The sequence below is a fragment of the Tachypleus tridentatus genome, chromosome 7 (assembly GCF_004210375.1).
Source record: "Tachypleus tridentatus isolate NWPU-2018 chromosome 7, ASM421037v1, whole genome shotgun sequence".
NCBI classification, from domain to species: domain Eukaryota; kingdom Metazoa; phylum Arthropoda; class Merostomata; order Xiphosura; family Limulidae; genus Tachypleus; species Tachypleus tridentatus.
The window spans coordinates 107,648,677-107,671,379 of NC_134831.1; the positions used below are offsets into that span (position 1 = coordinate 107,648,677).

Below are 22,703 nucleotides of genomic sequence, written 5' to 3' on the forward strand. Positions count from 1 at the left end.
GCCTATTGTATACATGTTCATTAATGTAAGTTTAACACATTTTTACTATGTTGAAATGTCCACCAATATGGGTTCAACAGTAGAATTGTTCAACAGTATAGGTTTAACTAATGTTCACTCTGTAGAATTATTTGTTTGAGTAGGTTTAACAAGTGTACCATGTAGAAGTGTTCACTGGTGTAGGTTTAACAATTGTACCATGTAGAAGTGTTCACTAGTGTAGGTTTAACAATTGTACCATGTAGAAGTGTTCACTAGTGTGGGTTTAACAATTGTACCATGCAGAAGTGTTCACTAGTGTGGGTTTAACAAGTGTACCATGTAGAAGTGTTCACTAGTGTAGGTTTAACAATTGTACCATGTAGAAGTGTTCACTGGTGTAGGTTTAACAATTGTACCATGTAGAAGTGTTCACTAGTGTGGGTTTAACAATTGTACTGTGTACATATTTATTATTGTAAATTAACAAATGTTTACTGTGTGAACATGCTCATAAATGCAGATGTAACAAATGTTTACTGTGTACATGTTTATTACTGTAGGTTTAACAAATGTTTACTATGTAGAAGTATTGAACAAGTGTCCTGCAAATATAAAACAACAAACTTTAACAAAACACCAAGTAAATACAAAGACCTGGATTTGTTGTGGAAGTTACTGGTCGCTGGGAGAGAAGCACAACACCATCCTTTTGCTGAGCAGGTGGTTTCTGGGATGGTGAAGCTGATGGTGTCATGACCTGGGAATGTTTCTGACCTGTTCCACCCGTGACAGGTATCTTACTGGAACTGTGTTTTAAGGCAGTAGTTGTTGAGGTTGAAACCTTCTGATTCATACCACTGCTAGCAGCTGGAAGACCTAGCGGTTTTGAAAAACAAAGCGTGGATTGTGTGTGGCTGTTGGTGTTCTCCATGTGGAAAGCCTGGAGATTGTTCTCCAAGTTCATCTGCTGGAGTTCATGGTCTTCTTTCTGTTTCACTGAGACAACAAATAATTCACTTTCGATCTATAAGCATCACTGTGAAACATACACTGAGATAAAGTATCAGTGTAAACATACTATTTTTTATTTAAAAAGTCTAGAATCTTTCTCTTGTTAAGTAAGTAGAAACACTGAATAAAATACAAAACACTGTACCACTTGGATGGTATAATACAAAACACACCACCACTGTGGTAGTTTAATACAAAACAGAATGCCACTATGGTAATTTGATACAAAATGGAATGATACTGTGGTAATTTGATACAAAATGGAATGCTACTTCCATTGTTTAATTCGAAACACCACCACTGTGAATGTTTAATACAAAATACAGTACCACTGTGGTACTTTAACATAAAACAGAATGCCACAGTGGTAATTTAATACAAAACAAAATGCCACTATGGTAGAATAATACAAAATGGAATACCACTGTGTTAGTTTAATACAAAACACAGTGCCACTGTGGTAGTTTAAGACAAAACATAATACAACTTACCAAAATACAGTACCACCGTGGCAGTTTAATACAAAACACAGTACCACTGTGGTAGTTTAATACAAAACATAACACAACTTACCAAAATAGAGTACCACTGTGGTAGTTTAATACAAAACGTAACACAAAATACCAAAACACAGTACCCCTGTGGTAGATTAATACAAAATACAGTACCACTGTGGTACTTTAACATAAAACAGAATGCCACAGTGGTAATTTAATACAAAACAGAATGCCACTATGGTAATTTGATACAAAATGGAATGATACTGTGGTAATTTGATACAAAATGGAATGCTACTGCCATTGTTTAATTCGAAACACCACCACTGTGAATGTTTAATACAAAATACAGTACCACTGTGGTACTTTAACATAAAACAGAATGCCACAGTGGTAATTTAATACAAAACAAAATGCCACTATGGTAGAATAATACAAAATGGAATGATACTGTGGCAGTTTAATACAAAACACAGTGCCACTGTGGTAGTTTAAGACAAAACATAACACAACTTACCAAAATACAGTACCACCGTGGCAGTTTAATACAAAACACAGTACCACTGTGGTAGTTTAATACAAAACATAACACAAAATACCAAAACACAGTACCACTGTGGTAGTTTAATACAAAACACAACACCAATGTGGTAGTTTCAATACAAAACACAACACCAATGTGGTAGTTTCAATACAAAACACAACACCAATGTGGTAGTTTCAATACAAAACACAACACCAAAGTGGTAGTTTCAATACAAAACACAACACCAATGTGGTAGTTTCAATACAAAACACAACACCAATGTGGTACTTTAATACAAAATACAACACCACCATATAAAACACAGTACCACTGCAGTAGTTTAACACAAAACACAATACCAATTTGGCAGTTTAATATAAAACACAATACCAATTTGGTAGTTTAATATAAAACCCAATACCAGTGTGGTAGTTTAATACAAAACCCAATACCAATGTGGTGGTTTAATACAAAACCCAATACCAATGTGGTGGTTTAATACAAAACCCAATACCAATGTGGTAGGTTAATACAAAAAAAACAACCACTTTGAACAGTTGAACTGTATTGATAAGTATGAGACTTATAAACTGAACTGATTAAACAGTTAAACTGTATTGATAAGTATGATACTTATAAACTGAACTGATTAAATAGTTGAACTGTATTGATAAGTATCAGACTTATAAACTGAACTGATTAAATAGTTGAACTGTATTGATAAGTATGAGACTTATAAACTGAACTGATTAAACAGTTGAACTGTATTGATAAGTATGAGACTTATAAACTGAACTGATTAAATAGTTGAACTGTATTGGTAAGTATGAGACTTATAAACTAAACTGAGTAAACAGTTGAACTGTATTGATAAGTATGAGACTTATAAACTGAACTGATTAAACAGTTGAACTGTATTGATAAGTATGAGACTTATAAACTGAACTGATTAAACAGTTGAACTGTATTGATAAGTATGAGACTTATAAACTGAACTGATTAAATAGTTGAACTGCATTGATAAGTATCAGACTTATAAACTAAACTGATTAAATAGTTGAACTGTATTGATAAGTACGAGACTTATAAACTGAACTGATTAAACAGTTGAACTGTATTGATAAGTATGAGACTTATAAACTGAACTGATTAAATAGTTGAACTGTATTGGTAAGTATGAGACTTATAAACTGAACTGATTAAACAGTTGAACTGTATTGATAAGTATGAGACTTATAAACTGAACTGATTAAACAGTTGAACTGTATTGATAAGTATGAGACTTATAAACTAAACTGATTAAATAGTTGAACTGTGTTGATAAGTATGAGACTTATAAAGTGAACTGATTAAATAGTTGAACTGTATTGATAAGTATGAGACTTATAAACTGAACTGATTAAATAGTTGAACTGTGTTGATAAGTATGAGACTTATAAACTAAACTGATTAAATAGTTGAACTGTGTTGATAAGTATGAGACTTATAAACTGAACTGATTAAATAGTTGAACTATATTGATAAGTATGAGACTTATAAACTAAACTGATTAAATAGTTGAACTGTGTTGATAAGTATGAGACTTATAAACTGAACTGATTAAATAGTTGAACTGTATTGATAAGTATGAGACTTATAAACTGAACTGATTAAACAGTTGAACTGTATTGATAAGTATGAGACTTATAAACTGAACTGATTAAACAGTTGAACTGTATTGATAAGTATGAGACTTATAAACTGAACTGATTAAATAGTTGAACTGTATTGATAAGTATGAGACTTATAAACTGAACTGATTAAACAGTTGAACTGTATTGATAAGTATGAGACTTATAAACTATACTGAAAAAGAGTTGAACTGTATCGATAAGTATGAGACTTATAAACTGAACTGATTAAACAGTTGAACTGTATTGATAAGTATGAGACTTATAAACTGAACTGATTAAACAGTTGAACTGTATTGATAAGTATGATACTTATAAACTGAACTGATTAAATAGTTGAACTGTATTGATAAGTATCAGACTTATAAACTGAACTGATTAAATAGTTGAACTGTATTGATAAGTATGAGACTTATAAACTGAACTGATTAAACAGTTGAACTGTATTGATAAGTATGAGACTTATAAACTGAACTGATTAAATAGTTGAACTGTATTGGTAAGTATGAGACTTATAAACTGAACTGATTAAACAGTTGAACTGTATTAATAAGTATGAGACTTATAAACTAAACTGATTAAATAGTTGAACTGTGTTGATAAGTATGAGACTTATAAACTGAACTGATTAAATAGTTGAACTATATTGATAAGTATGAGACTTATAAACTAAACTGATTAAATAGTTGAACTGTGTTGATAAGTATGAGACTTATAAACTAAACTGATTAAATAGTTGAACTGTATTGATAAGTATGAGACTTATAAACTGAACTGATTAAACAGTTGAACTGTATTGATAAGTATGAGACTTATAAACTGAACTGATTAAATAGTTGAACTGTATTGATAAGTATGAGACTTATAAACTGAACTGATTAAACAGTTGAACTGTATTGATAAGTATGAGACTTATAAACTGAACTGATTAAACAGTTGAACTGTATTGATAAGTATGAGACTTATAAACTAAACTGATTAAATAGTTGAACTGTGTTGATAAGTATGAGACTTATAAAGTGAACTGATTAAATAGTTGAACTGTATTGATAAGTATGAGACTTATAAACTGAACTGATTAAACAGTTGAACTGTATTGATAAGTATGAGACTTATAAAGTGAACTGATTAAACAGTTAAACTGTATCGATAAGTATGAGACTTATAAACTGAACTGATTAAATAGTTGAACTGTATTGATAAGTATGAGACTTATAAACTAAACTGATTAAATAGTTGAACTGTATTGATAAGTATGAGACTTATAAACTGAAATGAGTAAACAGTTGACCTGTATTGATAAGTATGAGACTTATAAACTGAACTGATTAAACAGTTGAACTGTATTAATAAGTATGAGACTTATAAACTAAACTGATTAAATAGTTGAACTGTGTTGATAAGTATGAGACTTATAAACTGAACTGATTAAATAGTTGAACTTTATTGATAAGTATGAGACTTATAAACTAAACTGATTAAATAGTTGAACTGTGTTGATAAGTATGAGACTTATAAACTGAACTGATTAAATAGTTGAACTATATTGATAAGTATGAGACTTATAAACTAAACTGATTAAATAGTTGAACTGTGTTGATAAGTATGAGACTTATAAACTGAACTGATTAAATAGTTGAACTGTATTGATAAGTATGAGACTTATAAACTGAACTGATTAAACAGTTGAACTGTATTGATAAGTATGAGACTTATAAACTGAACTGATTAAACAGTTGAACTGTATTGATAAGTATGAGACTTATAAACTGAACTGATTAAATAGTTGAACTGTATTGATAAGTATGAGACTTATAAACTGAACTGATTAAACAGTTGAACTGTATTGATAAGTATGAGACTTATAAACTTACCTGATTAAATAGTTGAACTGTATTGATAAGTATGAGACTTATAAACTAAACTGATTAAATAGTTGAACTGTGTTGATAAGTATGAGACTTATAAACTAAACTGATTAAATAGTTGAACTGTATTGATAAGTATGAGACTTATAAACTGAACTGATTAAACAGTTGAACTGTATTGATAAGTATGAGACTTATAAACTGAACTGATTAAATAGTTGAACTGTATTGATAAGTATGAGACTTATAAACTGAACTGATTAAACAGTTGAACTGTATTGATAAGTATGAGACTTATAAACTGAACTGATTAAACAGTTGAACTGTATTGATAAGTATGAGACTTATAAACTAAACTGATTAAATAGTTGAACTGTGTTGATAAGTATGAGACTTATAAAGTGAACTGATTAAATAGTTGAACTGTATTGATAAGTATGAGACTTATAAACTGAACTGATTAAACAGTTGAACTGTATTGATAAGTATGAGACTTATAAAGTGAACTGATTAAACAGTTAAACTGTATCGATAAGTATGAGACTTATAAACTGAACTGATTAAATAGTTGAACTGTATTGATAAGTATGAGACTTATAAACTAAACTGATTAAATAGTTGAACTGTATTGATAAGTATGAGACTTATAAACTGAAATGAGTAAACAGTTGACCTGTATTGATAAGTATGAGACTTATAAACTGAACTGATTAAACAGTTGAACTGTATTAATAAGTATGAGACTTATAAACTAAACTGATTAAATAGTTGAACTGTGTTGATAAGTATGAGACTTATAAACTGAACTGATTAAATAGTTGAACTTTATTGATAAGTATGAGACTTATAAACTAAACTGATTAAATAGTTGAACTGTGTTGATAAGTATGAGACTTATAAACTGAACTGATTAAATAGTTGAACTATATTGATAAGTATGAGACTTATAAACTAAACTGATTAAATAGTTGAACTGTGTTGATAAGTATGAGACTTATAAACTGAACTGATTAAATAGTTGAACTGTATTGATAAGTATGAGACTTATAAACTGAACTGATTAAACAGTTGAACTGTATTGATAAGTATGAGACTTATAAACTGAACTGATTAAACAGTTGAACTGTATTGATAAGTATGAGACTTATAAACTGAACTGATTAAATAGTTGAACTGTATTGATAAGTATGAGACTTATAAACTGAACTGATTAAACAGTTGAACTGTATTGATAAGTATGAGACTTATAAACTATACTGAAAAAGAGTTGAACTGTATCGATAAGTATGAGACTTATAAACTGAACTGATTAAACAGTTGAACTGTATTGATAAGTATGAGACTTATAAACTGAACTGATTAAACAGTTGAACTGTATTGATAAGTATGAGACTTATAAACTATACTGAAAAAGAGTTGAACTGTATCGATAAGTATGAGACTTATAAACTGAACTGATTAAACAGTTGAACTGTATTGATAAGTATGAGACTTATAAACTGAACTGATTAAACAGTTGAACTGTATTGATAAGTATGAGACTTATAAACTGAACTGATTAAACAGTTGAACTGTATTGATAAGTATGAGACTTATAAACTGAACTGATTAAACAGTTGAACTGTATTGATAAGTATGAGACTTATAAACTTACCTGATTAAATAGTTGAACTGTATTGATAAGTATGAGACTTATAAACTAAACTGATTAAATAGTTGAACTGTATTGATAAGTATGAGACTTATAAACTGAAATGAGTAAACAGTTGACCTGTATTGATAAGTATGAGACTTATAAACTGAACTGATTAAACAGTTGAACTGTATTGATAAGTATGAGACTTATAAACTAAACTGATTAAAGAGTTGAACTGTGTTGATAAGTATGAGACTTATAAACTGAACTGATTAAATACTTGAATTGTATTGATAAGTATGAGACTTATAAACTGAACTGATTAAACAGTTGAACTGTATTGATAAGTATGAGACTTATAAACTATACTGAAAAAGAGTTGAACTGTATTGATAAGTATGAGACTTATAAACTGAACTGATTAAATAGTTGAACTGTATTGATAAGTATGAGACTTATAAACTGAACTGATTAAACAGTTGAACTGTATTGATAAGTATGAGACTTATAAACTGAACTGATTAAATAGTTGAACTGTATTGATAAGTATGAGACTTATAAACTGAACTGATTAAACAGTTGAACTGTATTGATAAGTATGAGACTTATAAACTATACTGAAAAAGAGTTGAACTGTATCGATAAGTATGAGACTTATAAACTGAACTGATTAAACAGTTGAACTGTATTGATAAGTATGAGACTTATAAACTGAACTGATTAAACAGTTGAACTGTATTGATAAGTATGAGACTTATAAACTGAACTGATTAAACAGTTGAACTGTATTGATAAGTATGAGACTTATAAACTGAACTGATTAAACAGTTGAACTGTATTGATAAGTATGAGACTTATAAACTGAACTGATTAAACAGTTGAACTGTATTGATAAGTATGAGACTTATAAACTTACCTGATTAAATAGTTGAACTGTATTGATAAGTATGAGACTTATAAACTAAACTGATTAAATAGTTGAACTGTATTGATAAGTATGAGACTTATAAACTGAAATGAGTAAACAGTTGACCTGTATTGATAAGTATGAGACTTATAAACTGAACTGATTAAACAGTTGAACTGTATTAATAAGTATGAGACTTATAAACTAAACTGATTAAATAGTTGAACTGTGTTGATAAGTATGAGACTTATAAACTGAACTGATTAAATAGTTGAACTATATTGATAAGTATGAGACTTATAAACTAAACTGATTAAATAGTTGAACTGTGTTGATAAGTATGAGACTTATAAACTGAACTGATTAAATAGTTGAACTATATTGATAAGTATGAGACTTATAAACTAAACTGATTAAATAGTTGAACTGTGTTGATAAGTATGAGACTTATAAACTGAACTGATTAAATAGTTGAACTGTATTGATAAGTATGAGACTTATAAACTGAACTGATTAAACAGTTGAACTGTATTGATAAGTATGAGACTTATAAACTGAACTGATTAAACAGTTGAACTGTATTGATAAGTATGAGACTTATAAACTGAACTGATTAAATAGTTGAACTGTATTGATAAGTATGAGACTTATAAACTGAACTGATTAAACAGTTGAACTGTATTGATAAGTATGAGACTTATAAACTATACTGAAAAGAGTTGAACTGTATCGATAAGTATGAGACTTATAAACTGAACTGATTAAACAGTTGAACTGTATTGATAAGTATGAGACTTATAAACTGAACTGATTAAACAGTTGAACTGTATTGATAAGTATGAGACTTATAAACTATACTGAAAAAGAGTTGAACTGTATCGATAAGTATGAGACTTATAAACTGAACTGATTAAACAGTTGAACTGTATTGATAAGTATGAGACTTATAAACTGAACTGATTAAACAGTTGAACTGTATTGATAAGTATGAGACTTATAAACTGAACTGATTAAACAGTTGAACTGTATTGATAAGTATGAGACTTATAAACTGAACTGATTAAACAGTTGAACTGTATTGATAAGTATGAGACTTATAAACTTACCTGATTAAATAGTTGAACTGTATTGATAAGTATGAGACTTATAAACTAAACTGATTAAATAGTTGAACTGTATTGATAAGTATGAGACTTATAAACTGAAATGAGTAAACAGTTGACCTGTATTGATAAGTATGAGACTTATAAACTGAACTGATTAAACAGTTGAACTGTATTGATAAGTATGAGACTTATAAACTAAACTGATTAAATAGTTGAACTGTGTTGATAAGTATGAGACTTATAAACTGAACTGATTAAATACTTGAATTGTATTGATAAGTATGAGACTTATAAACTGAACTGATTAAACAGTTGAACTGTATTGATAAGTATGAGACTTATAAACTATACTGAAAAAGAGTTGAACTGTATTGATAAGTATGAGACTTATAAACTGAACTGATTAAATAGTTGAACTGTATTGATAAGTATGAGACTTATAAACTGAACTGATTAAACAGTTGAACTGTATTGATAAGTATGAGACTTATAAACTGAACTGATTAAATAGTTGAACTGTATTGATAAGTATGAGACTTATAAACTGAACTGATTAAATAGTTGAACTGTATTGATAAGTATGAGACTTATAAACTATACTGAAAAAGAGTTGAACTGTATCGATAAGTATGAGACTTATAAACTGAACTGATTAAACAGTTGAACTGTATTGATAAGTATGAGACTTATAAACTGAACTGATTAAACAGTTGAACTGTATTGATAAGTATGAGACTTATAAACTGAACTGATTAAACAGTTGAACTGTATTGATAAGTATGAGACTTATAAACTGAACTGATTAAACAGTTGAACTGTATTGATAAGTATGAGACTTATAAACTGAACTGATTAAACAGTTGAACTGTATTGATAAGTATGAGACTTATAAACTGAACTGATTAAACAGTTGAACTGTATTGATAAGTATGAGACTTATAAACTTACCTGATTAAATAGTTGAACTGTATTGATAAGTATGAGACTTATAAACTAAACTGATTAAATAGTTGAACTGTATTGATAAGTATGAGACTTATAAACTGAAATGAGTAAACAGTTGACCTGTATTGATAAGTATGAGACTTATAAACTGAACTGATTAAACAGTTGAACTGTATTAATAAGTATGAGACTTATAAACTAAACTGATTAAATAGTTGAACTGTGTTGATAAGTATGAGACTTATAAACTGAACTGATTAAATAGTTGAACTATATTGATAAGTATGAGACTTATAAACTAAACTGATTAAATAGTTGAACTGTGTTGATAAGTATGAGACTTATAAACTGAACTGATTAAATAGTTGAACTATATTGATAAGTATGAGACTTATAAACTAAACTGATTAAATAGTTGAACTGTGTTGATAAGTATGAGACTTATAAACTGAACTGATTAAATAGTTGAACTGTATTGATAAGTATGAGACTTATAAACTAAACTGATTAAACGGTTGAACTGTATTGATAAGTATGAGACTTATAAACTGAACTGATTAAATAGTTGAACTGTATTGATAAGTATGAGACTTATAAACTGAACTGATTAAACAGTTGAACTGTATTGATAAGTATGAGACTTATAAACTATACTGAAAAAGAGTTGAACTGTATCGATAAGTATGAGACTTATAAACTGAACTGATTAAATAGTTGAACTATATTGATAAGTATGAGACTTATAAACTAAACTGATTAAATAGTTGAACTGTGTTGATAAGTATGAGACTTATAAACTGAACTGATTAAATAGTTGAACTATATTGATAAGTATGAGACTTATAAACTAAACTGATTAAATAGTTGAACTGTGTTGATAAGTATGAGACTTATAAACTGAACTGATTAAATAGTTGAACTGTATTGATAAGTATGAGACTTATAAACTGAACTGATTAAACAGTTGAACTGTATTGATAAGTATGAGACTTATAAACTGAACTGATTAAACAGTTGAACTGTATTGATAAGTATGAGACTTATAAACTGAACTGATTAAACAGTTGAACTGTATTGATAAGTATGAGACTTATAAACTGAACTGATTAAACAGTTGAACTGTATTGATAAGTATGAGACTTATAAACTGAACTGATTAAACAGTTGAACTGTATTGATAAGTATGAGACTTATAAACTGAACTGATTAAACAGTTGAACTGTATTGATAAGTATGAGACTTATAAACTTACCTGATTAAATAGTTGAATTATATTGCCAAGTAGACAAAAAAAAACTTGTGTTTATATTCAGGTAAATGTAGTTGGTTTCTTTAGTTACAATAATATAAGGTAATAAATTAGAAATATTAATTTTTGAGCTACCACGCGAAGATCAGTTGTGATTGTATTAATCTAAGTTAATTTATGTTGTGTTTCCTTATTTGTTTTTCTGCAAATAATCCCCTTAATGTTGGAGCTAGCAGGACCAAACTTGGGATGATATCCTTATATGTAATGTTACAGTTCTTGTTACTGATCTCAGATAACATGTAAGATTTATATATATCTATTTACCGTATTTTCCACCTAATAAGCCCAATTTCTGGCCCTAAATTTTGGACCTGATTTTTGGGGGTCGGCTTATTGGCCGATCACTCCTTTCGGAAATTTCTTCTTCTTAGGAAATATTTTTCTTTTGAAAATTACCATAGGCGGTAATTTTGTCCCATCAGCAAAGCACGTTAAGACTACAGTGAAACGTTGTTTCTGGAATTTCATTGGTTACCTAATTACAGTGAGTGGAGCCAATAACGAATGACATATTGATTCCATCTCTGTCTCAATACGACACGTTCTGCTTTACTACAGAACACCAATGATCACACACAACATGCATACTGACGCTGAAACGAGACTAAGAAATCATTTTGAAGAAACTTGTCACTTCTTAAAATGGCTTTGGCTTATTAGGTAATAAGCAAAACCCTCATTTTCAGAGCTGAAAATTGGCCTCGGCTTATTTGTCGATTCGGCTTATTAACCGGAAAATACGGTATGTATATTAAAATATACTGTCTTATCTCCCTTACTTATATATTGTCTTGGATAAAGTACTAATTTACAACTAATTCATAGCTTGCACACAGGCATGTTAAAGAGATAATAAAAATGACAATTACTTATTACACCAAACAGAGTTAAAATGTGACTCAGACGATATACTGTCTTGGAATAGGTTTTTAGACCCATCATCCCACCCCACAATCTTGGAGTACCGTTCTTGAAACTGTCTCCTACTCTCCTTCACAGGACAGAAGGAAGAAACATTGTGAAAGTTATCAGGGTATTTTAGGCTAGTGACACATTTAGTGTGGCTGTAGAAGTAACTTGGGTTAATAAAAGTGTTTAACTTTTTCTTTAAAAATACAACTGAATAACATTATGATCTACTGTTGAGGTGAAGTTTCTTGATGATGCTGAAGTCATATGATGGCTCCCACACTTCTTCAGAATCTACTGGGAAAAGGATTTGGTTTGGTTTGAATTTTGTGCAAAGCTGCACCAATTGTTCTTAATTTAACAGTGACAAACCAGAGAAAAGGTAGTTTGTTGTCACCACCCACCATCAAATCATGGAACTCTTTTAGCAACAGATAATGGAATTGACCATCAAATTATTATACTCAAACACCAACAAAGGTGAGCGTGTTTGGCGATGGAAGTTCAAATCCTTGAGCCTTAGATTTGGAAGGAAGTGACTTGGCAAAATGAATATTCTGGAGTTTCCTTAAAGAATATTTTCTGTAAAAATCAAGATTCTATGAAGACAAATCCTTTATTATATTTTTAATCACGTATTTTCTGATACACTATGTAATTTACCCCTTACATTTTATGGTCATTGTAAGGTGTTGGTATATTAGTACACTGATCTTAGCTTATAATATGTCCCAACTGTAAAACAATAAAAATGATAGCATATTTGGTGTGTGCACCATTTTGGATATTCCTAATTATAGAAATTCATGTTCTTCTCAGGTAATTTGTATACATGAGAAAATATAGTAATCAATACAAAAAGTTGTTGACCAATTATTAAATACTTACAGGTAACTTTAAATAAATTATCTCATGAAGCAACTACTGATAACAGACATACTGACTACAGTGAACTATTTTAACACTGCCTTAAACCTATGTAAAACTTTCTAAAATAACTGTCTTAACTATGAGCAATAGGTAAACCTTTAAAACTATTTTGCCTTATGTTATAACTTAAATAACTAACACTTTGCTTGTCTCTCCTGAACTGCAGCTCTGACCTCCTCTGCAAAGCTGGGTAGACAAAAGGTGGGCTCTGTAGGACGTAAGTTGTCAGTGGCAGTTGTACAAGAAGTGGGCTCTGTAGGACGTAAGTTGTCAGTGGCAGTTGTACAAGAAGTGGGCTCTGTAGGACGTAAGTTCTCAGTGGCAGTTGTACAAGAAGTGGGCTCTGTAGAACGTAAGTTGTCAGTGGTGTTTTCCTCAAGGACTTCCTCTTGCAATCCATTTTGGTGGATCATATTCAGCTGGTCCACAGAGCCACACTGATCATCTGTTGGTTTACTGTAAGAACCAAGAAACTGAACTTTACTAAAAGCTACACTTATATCAGAAAACTTCACATCTGTATGAAGTAACAACTTACACTATTGTTATCAATAAAAGCTACACTTATATCAGAAAACTTCACATCTGTATGAAGTAACAACTTACACTATTGTTATCAATAAAAGCTACACTTATATCAGAAAACTTCATATCTGTATGAAGTAACAACTTACACTATTGTCATCAATAAAAGCTACACTTGTATCAGAAAACTTCACATCTGTATGAAGTAACAACTTACACTATTGTTATCAATGAAAGCTACACTTATATCAGAAAACTTCATATCTGTATGAAGTAACAACTTACACTATTGTTATCAATAAAAGCTACACTTGTATCAGAAAACTTCATATCTGTATCAAGTAACAACTTACACTATTGTTATCAATGAAAGCTACACTTATATCAGAAAACTTCATATCTGTATGAAGTAACAACTTACACTATTGTTATCAATAAAAGCTACACTTGTATCAGAAAACTTCATATCTGTATGAAGTAACAACTTACACTATTGTTATCAATAAAAGCTACACTAATATCAGAAAACTTCACATCTGTATGAAGTAAAAACTTGCACTATTGTTATCAATAAAAGCTACACTTACATCAGAAAACTTCATATCTGTATGAAGTAACAACTTACACTATTGTTATCAATAAAAGCTACACTTATATCAGAAAACTTCATATCTGTATGAAGTAACAACTTACACTATTGTTATCAATGAAAGCTACACTTATATCAGAAAACTTCATATCTGTATGAAGTAACAACTTACACTATTGTTATCAATAAAAGCTACACTTGTATCAGAAAACTTCATATCTGTATGAAGTAACAACTTACACTATTGTTATCAATAAAAGCTACACTTATATCAGAAAACTTCATATCTGTATGAAGTAACAACTTACACTATTGTTATCAATAAAAGCTACACTTATATCAGAAAACTTCACATCTGTATGAAGTAACAACTTACACTATTGTTATCAATAAAAGCTACACTTATATCAGAAAACTTCATATCTGTATCAAGTAACAACTTACACTATTGTTATCAATGAAAGCTACACTTATATCAGAAAACTTCATATCTGTATGAAGTAAATCTTACACTATTGTTATCAATAAAAGCTACACTTGTATCAGAAAACTTCATATCTGTATGAAGTAACAACTTACACTATTGTTATCAATAAAAGCTACACTTGTATCAGAAAACTTCATATCTGTATGAAGTAACAACTTACACTATTGTTATCAATAAAAGCTACACTTATATCAGAAAATTTCATATCTGTATGAAGTAACAACTTACACTATTGTTATCAATAAAAGCTACACTTGTATCAGAAAACTTCATATCTGTATGAAGTAACAACTTACACTATTGTTATCAATAAAAGCTACACTTATATCAGAAAACTTCATATCTGTATGAAGTAAAAACTTGCACTATTGTTATCAATAAAAGCTACACTTATATCAGAAAACTTCATATCTGTATGAAGTAACAACTTACACTATTGTTATCAATAAAAGCTACACTTGTATCAGAAAACTTCATATCTGTATGAAGTAACAACTTACACTATTGTTATCAATGAAAGCTACACTTATATCAGAAAACTTCATATCTGTATGAAGTAACAACTTACACTATTGTTATCAATAAAAGCTACACTTATATCAGAAAACTTCATATCTGTATGAAGTAACAACTTACACTATTGTTATCAAATTAAAAAGTTTAAAGAAGCATAATAAAACTTAGAAGTAACATTTTTATCACAGAAGGTCAGTAACACTCAACAAGAAATTGTAGACATTTCTCAAGAGCAAATATTTAATATTTTACATGTAATATAAATGTTTCTCACCTCAAATTTTCCTCATCACTACCTGAACTTTCTGCAGAGTGAGATGAAAACTGAAAAACAAAATAAAAACTTTTTGTAGCTACTCAAACATGAAAATATTCTTCAATTCCTTTTATAGCACACTATAATAAGAAAAACAGGGAGAAACTACATACTTTTACAAACCTTTCTTCATTGTAGAATGTTCATGTTCACAAAGACAAAAACATTTTATTTTAAAGAAACTAGGATTTTGATTGTAATGAATACCATCTAAACATTGTTAACATGTTCAGTGACATGTACTCGCCTGGTGGGTAACATATCACAAACAGCTTCAAAGAGCTAATTAAACATAGTATACTTACCCATATAAATATTACATATCTGGGTTAAGAAGGAAGTATTAATACTGGTGGTGGCAGTGAACATGTTAAATATAAGATGAGAGAAATGCTGGCTCATTTAGTATTGAAGACAGAGATGGAGATTAAACATTCTACAAAATTTTATTAATACATCTACCTTATGTACTTGAAAGAGAACTTTCTATCACAAATCATCAGAGAACTGAGATTAAGAGTGTATGACAGAACCAATCATAAAGCACGAGTGAAAATTAGCTCAATATAGTAATTCATGTCACCATTTAAAGAAAATAAGGTAACATATGGAAGGAAAACAAAAGGCTTTAGGAGGATTCAGAAATGTGGAAACAGCAAATCAGTGAAGTAAACGTGGAGAGAAAGAAATAAACAATAAAACAATAAAGAAGACTTACAGAGAAACACACAGTAAAAGAACAAAGAAGACTTACAGAGAAACACAGTAAAACAAAAAAAGAAAACTTACAGAGAAACACACAGTAAAACAACAAAGATCTACAGAGAAACAAACAGTAAAACAACAAAGATGTACAGCAAAAGAAACAGTAAAACAACAAAGGGGTACAGAGAAATAAACAGTAAAATAACAAACATGTACAGAGTATTGTTTGTTTGTTTGTCTGATTTAGTGTTTTATGGCACAAAGCAGCTAGGCTATCTGCGCAAATGTCCAGTAAAAAGGTAAAAGTAAATTAAGGTAAAACAAAACAAAGTTAAAAAATAAATAAATAAATAGCATAAAACTAATATTTACATCTAGTCTACAACGTCAAGAGAAAAACTACAGTAATATAAGTTGTAAAGGACTTTCTGTAGCGTGACTGTAATAATCATAACTCATCAGGAAGACCAAGAGGTAAGTACAAAAACTACTGTCAGTCACCTGAAGTTGGCCTTTCCAGTCCTGGTTTCGAGTTACTTAATGTTACTGTCAGTTTCTAATTTCAAATTGAATAAGAGGAACTGTGATTTTTAAAAGTGAGTCACATTAAAAAGATCAATGGCCTTTAAAAAACTAAAAACATTACCAAGGTGGACAGTGTCATCATCACCAATAACACTGTCTAACGTTATGGACAAACCTTGGGACAGAACATGTTTAAAATGGTGCCGTTGTTGAGTGTCATGACAACAAGACAGTAAAATGTAGCTTATTTTGATCTGAGTGTTACACAGACAACACATTGGTGCATCAGTTCCAGATGAAAGAAAATGATGAGTTAAAAAACTGTGACCAATGCGAAGTCTAGTTAGAACAACTTCCTCTTTCCGATCCTTTCGGGAACAAGACGCCAAAGTCCAATATAGGGGTTTATTAGGAAAAGCTTGTTTCTGCGCTGCTCATTCCAAGTCGACTGCCAGCTGGCATGAAGCCGAGCCTTGAATACAGGACCATAGTCTATGTATTGAACAGGAACAGAGGTGATAGTGCCAGAGCAAATAGACTTAGCTGCAGTGTCAGCGAACTTGTTCCTGCAAATACCAACATGGCCCAGTATCCAGAAAAACTGGATAAAAGTAGATGTTGAAGAGAAATGGGCCAGTCGGTTTTGAATATTGATGAGAACAGGGTGAGAACCAACATGAAACGATTCCAGAACCAGTAGAGAACTAAGTGAATCAGTACAAATCATGCAGTTCGAGGATTGCTTAGCTTCTATGTGATCCAGGGCGAGAGAAATGGCGAACAGTTCAGCAGTGAACACAGAAGCTGTAGTGGGGATTCTGTGTGCAACCAGCAAACCACAACAAACCATGGCAGAGCCCACACAGTTACCTGATATCGAACCATCTGTATGAATAGGAATGGAAGGATGGTTCAAAAGATGTTCAGCAAATAACAGACAGTATTTCCAATCAGGAGTGTCACCTTTCCTCAGATGACTTAAAGACAGGTCACATTGGGGTACCATAAAAAGCCATGGTGGGATGGCCTGATCAGTGGATACAGCAATGTTATCCAAGGACAGACCCAATTCATCTAACTGAGCCTGGATACGAAGGCCAAAAGGAGCAATGGCAGACTGTACGGTCTAAAAAAGCATGGCCTATTGAGGAAGGAAAACACAACCACAGGTGGGATGCTTTGGTAAGGAGCGAAGTTTCGAAGAATACAGTAAAGACAGTTGCAAATGGCGGAGGTGCAAAGAAGGTTCATGAGACTCTATGTATAAGCTCTGAACTGGGGAAGTGTTGAAAGCCCCACTGCAGAGCTGAAGTCCTTGATGATAAATAGGGTCCAGCATCTTTAAGGCCGATGGTCTGGCAGAGCCATAGCCCAGTGATCCATAGTTTAGTTTTGATCAATAAGAGTATGACATATCTTTAGCATAGAAGATCGATCCACTTCCCAAGTGGTGGTAGAGAGGACACGGAAGATGTTCAGAGCTGTTGTACATTTGACCCGTAGCTGGTTGATGTGTTATAAAGGTTAGTTTATGGTCAAAGATAAGCCCTAAGAACTTAGTCTCAGAGACCACAGGCAACACAACTTCACTGACACAGAATTCATGATCAGGGTGAATACCCGCTGGCAGCAAAAGTGCATGCAAACGGTTTTAGAGAGAGAGAAGATAAAGCCGTTTGCTGTGATCCACTTCAGTAAACGATTGAGAGCAGTCTATAGCTGCCACTCAATATACCTCATGTTCAACGACTGACATGAAATGTGAAAGTCGTCGACATAGAGCCCGTTTGCAACAGTGAGAGGGGTTTGGTCAGTGATGGCATTAACTTTTATACTGAAAAGTGTGACACTCAGAACACAACCTTGAGGGACTCCAAGTTCTGGAAGGAAATAACAGGAAAGTGTCAAACCCACACAAACTCAGAATCTCCTGTCCATTAAAAAAATTTTAATAAAAAATGGGCAAATGGCCAAGTAACCCATATATATGGAGGTCTCGCAAAATGCCATACCTTCATGTTGTATCGTAAGCCTTCTCAGTGTCAAAGAATATTGATAAAAGGTGTTGTCATTTGAGAAAGGCTTCTCTGATTGACGTTTCAAGTCAAATCAGGTGGTCCATTATGGAGCACTGTTGTCGGAACCCATACTGAATGGAAGAGAGGAGGTTATTTAACTCAAGGAACCAAATAAAAGGAGCATTAACCATCCTCTCTAAGGTCTTACAGAGACATCTCGTCAAAGCAATTCAATGGAAGTTTAAAGGAATCTTGGAATCCTTCCCAGGCTTGGAGAAAGGCAGGACAATAGCCTCGCACCAGGCATCAGGAAAAACATTCTTCTGCCAGATCCAGTTAAAAAACAACCAGAAAGATAGCAAGAGAAGCAGGAGATAGATGGTGCAGCATCTCATAGTGAAAATCATCAGGCCCAACCAATGTACTGCCAGACCAATGAAGGGCTATTTTGAGTTCCACCAGTGAAAAGGGACAATTATAGTCATAGAAACAATCAGCTTGAAAGGAAAGAGGTGATTGCTCTGCCCAAGTCTTGATGGATAAGAAGGTGGAAGAAGAGGCAGAAGTGCTAGATACCCAGCAAAAGCTTTCACCCAGAGTATCTGTGATGCTCGGGGTATCAGTTACTTCCTGGCCATCAGAAAGCAAGATTGAGAGGGAGACAGAGTGATATTGCCCACTGACCTTTTGAATCTTGTCCCAAATCACTTTGGAACTGGTGCTAGAGGATATGCTGGTTGTGAACTTAATCCAAGATTCCTTCTGGCATTGACGTCTTACCCGTCGAGCATGGAAAGCGATGAGGTTCGAGAGTGTGGGATATCTCCGAAAGTATCTCAGGCTCGTTTTTGAGCCTTCCCTGCCATGTGGCAGGTAGGATTCCATCATGGAAGAGGATATAGTGGAAAACATGTCGAGGTTTTAGGAATACACTGAGCAGCTGCTTGTACAGGGTGTTTAGAAAGTCACTGTACACTTATATATTTATTAACAGGCAAAACTGCACAGTGACTTTCCAAACACCCTGTATAATACAGTCAGTTACTGCTGCCACACAGTCATCTATTGATGGCTTACAGACAAAGGCAGGATCAAGTAATGCAAGAGCAGTGAAAGAAGGCCAGTTTGCATGATCCAGCTTCCATCAGGGCACGCAGGTCGGGTGGCATCAACCATGGCTAGTCTTTCTCAAGATTATAGGAAAATGATCACTGCCTCATGGATTATTGTTGAAGGAGAGCAAATTGAGATATCAATAGCAGTAAAGGACTGAATAGGTAAATGGAAATAAGTAGAAGAACCAGTATTGAAAAGAGAAAGGTTGTGATCAGAGAGCATACGCTCTACAGAGCAACCCCTCCTATCAACACCAGCACTTTCCCGGAAGGGATAATGTCCATTAAAGTCCCCCAGAAAGAAAAAGGGAGATGGCAACTGTTCAATGAAAGCATCAAGGTCTGATTGATCATGTCTCTCCAGGTGACAGATAGAGAGAACAAACAATGATGGTGTGACCAAAGGAAACACGGATGGCCACGGCCTCCAAGGGTGTGTTGAGTGGCAAAGACAGGGTGGGCGCATGCTGATCAACCAACATTGCCACCCTTCCATACACTCATCAATCACAAAGCTTGTCATTTCTGTATAAAGAAAACTGCCAAAAGGTGACTATATCGGTTTCAGAAACGTTTCTTGTTAGGAAAGACATACAGGATGGTAGGAAGCAATCAGTGTTTTGATGTCATCCAGATTAGAACGTAAACCTCAACAGTTCCAATGTATCAGGGTGGCCATTTTTATTTATGTGTAGGCTAATTGAGCGGAGAACCCTTCTGTTTACAACAAGTCTTTCTTCCGTACTTTTCTTACTCGAGCAAGGTCTACAAGACCTCAATGGATCCTGCCCTGGGTCAATTGGGCCGGTCTTTGCTGTTGGAAGGGGATTCCAGAGACTGAGGACGTGAACAAATGATTGTTTTGTATCTTGGGGTGAGAGAGGAAGATGGATACGAGGAAATGCCTGTACCTGGAAACAAAGGATGTGGATCTTGTGGCTTGGTGGATTGTATATAAGGACAGAGATAGGTGTCAAAGTTGATTCATCAACTTTTTCAACCATCAAAGTCAAAAGACTTTTCATTTGTTTGGAGAATGATTCTTTAGGAGGCACAGAGAGATCTGTCTGTACTCCCACAGTAGTTGTGGAAAGAAGTGCAGCAGCATACATCCGAGATGAAGTGGTGGACAGTAATTTTGGAGCCTCAGGACAGATAATGTTATGAATCATTTTCAAATGCTGCACCTCTTTTCTTCCAACCATTTAGGCAAGAATGAAAGTAGAATGAGTGAAAATATTGCAATTGATGCAATGAGGGTCCGCTTTCACACTCATAGGCATCATGGTCCTTGCCACTGCAACGAGCACACATCAAGGAACCACGACATGATGTCTTTGAGTGACTGAGCCATTGACACTGGAAACATTGGAGAGGGCTTGGAATGTATGGCCGTACTCTGCAATTAAGATAACCTGTCTTGATGGTGGCAGGGAGACATAGTAACATAAATGTCAGAATGAGGACATTAGTCGGCACCATAATTCAATCTTTGCGAGTGGAGATACACCTCACTGCAGAAACTCCTTGAATGGAGAGACCAGCGAGAATCTCCGACACTAGGATGTTCTTCAAATCCCTCTCAACAATAACTCCTTGTGATAAATTCAAAATAGCATGAGGTGTAACCTCTATAGGTATATCTGCAATTGCCTTTGAATGCAAAAGGAGTTCACTGTGTTGAGACATGGATATTTCCACCAATATGTCACCAGATCGAAGCTTTTTTACTGACTTTAGAGAGCCAGCAAGTCCCTCTAGTCCCTTCTGAATGAAAAAGGGGACATTTGCCCTAAAGGTTTGTCTGAAAGTGAATGCAATATAAGAAAATAAGGTCCAACAGGTGGCACATATGGTGAGGATTGCTGCTCAGAACCTTCAAGACGTGGTCATTTACCTATACACTGTTTTTTCACTATTTTGTTAAGATTTTTTAATTGGAGCATCCATAATAAAGAAAGGGAAATTTCGGTGCCCACTGACCCCACCCACCATACAGCCCTATGAGGGGATGCACTACAATGCCAAACAAGGACATTGCAGCAACGCCAGGGTTTTGTGAGCACTATACCCAAATACCAGCATCAGATATAATGTTCACAACACCCATTGAGATCACCCAACATTGCTACTTGGTTGACCCTAGCCCAAGTGGACCAGCCGATTAACCCAAGGGGGGCACCCAAAGGCTGCCCATTACAGGAATTCAAGGCCAAAGTGGTGTGTTAGGATTGGATCCCCAACCACCAGGATGCTCTCCTCCCCTTCACAGGTTGCCACGCACGGCAAACATGTGTGTGTGTTTTCTTATAGCAAAGCCACAAAGGGCTATCTGCTCAGCCCACCGAGGGGAATTGAGCCCCTGATTTTAGCGTTGTAAATCCGGAGACATACCGCTGTACTAGCGGGGGGGCAGGCAAACATGTGGATGGATGTTTAGATCCCAGAGGTAAACTGAAAGAACAGAACCTTCCCTGGGAGGTCCCCTCACTACGTACAGGAATACACACCGAGGGAATGCACAGAGAAACAAACAGTAAAACAACAAAGATGTACAGAGAAACAAACAATAAAACAACAAAGATCTACAGAGAAACAAACAGTAAAA

The 22,703-nt window shown here is 33.0% G+C and overlaps 1 protein-coding gene across 2 annotated transcripts in view; it reads right to left on the reverse strand.

The window, feature by feature from the left end:
- LOC143256350 (uncharacterized) overlaps positions 1-22,703 on the reverse strand; it is a 36,530-nt gene that overhangs the window by 11,153 nt on the left and 2,674 nt on the right. For both annotated transcript variants that reach the window (XM_076513459.1, XM_076513458.1), the window contains exons 3-5: positions 15,691-15,740; positions 13,439-13,755; positions 637-978 (exon numbers count right to left, since the gene is read on the reverse strand). In XM_076513459.1, the coding sequence (XP_076369574.1) occupies positions 637-978; positions 13,439-13,755; positions 15,691-15,740 (709 nt within the window). The remainder of the gene's footprint in view (positions 1-636; positions 979-13,438; positions 13,756-15,690; positions 15,741-22,703) is intronic.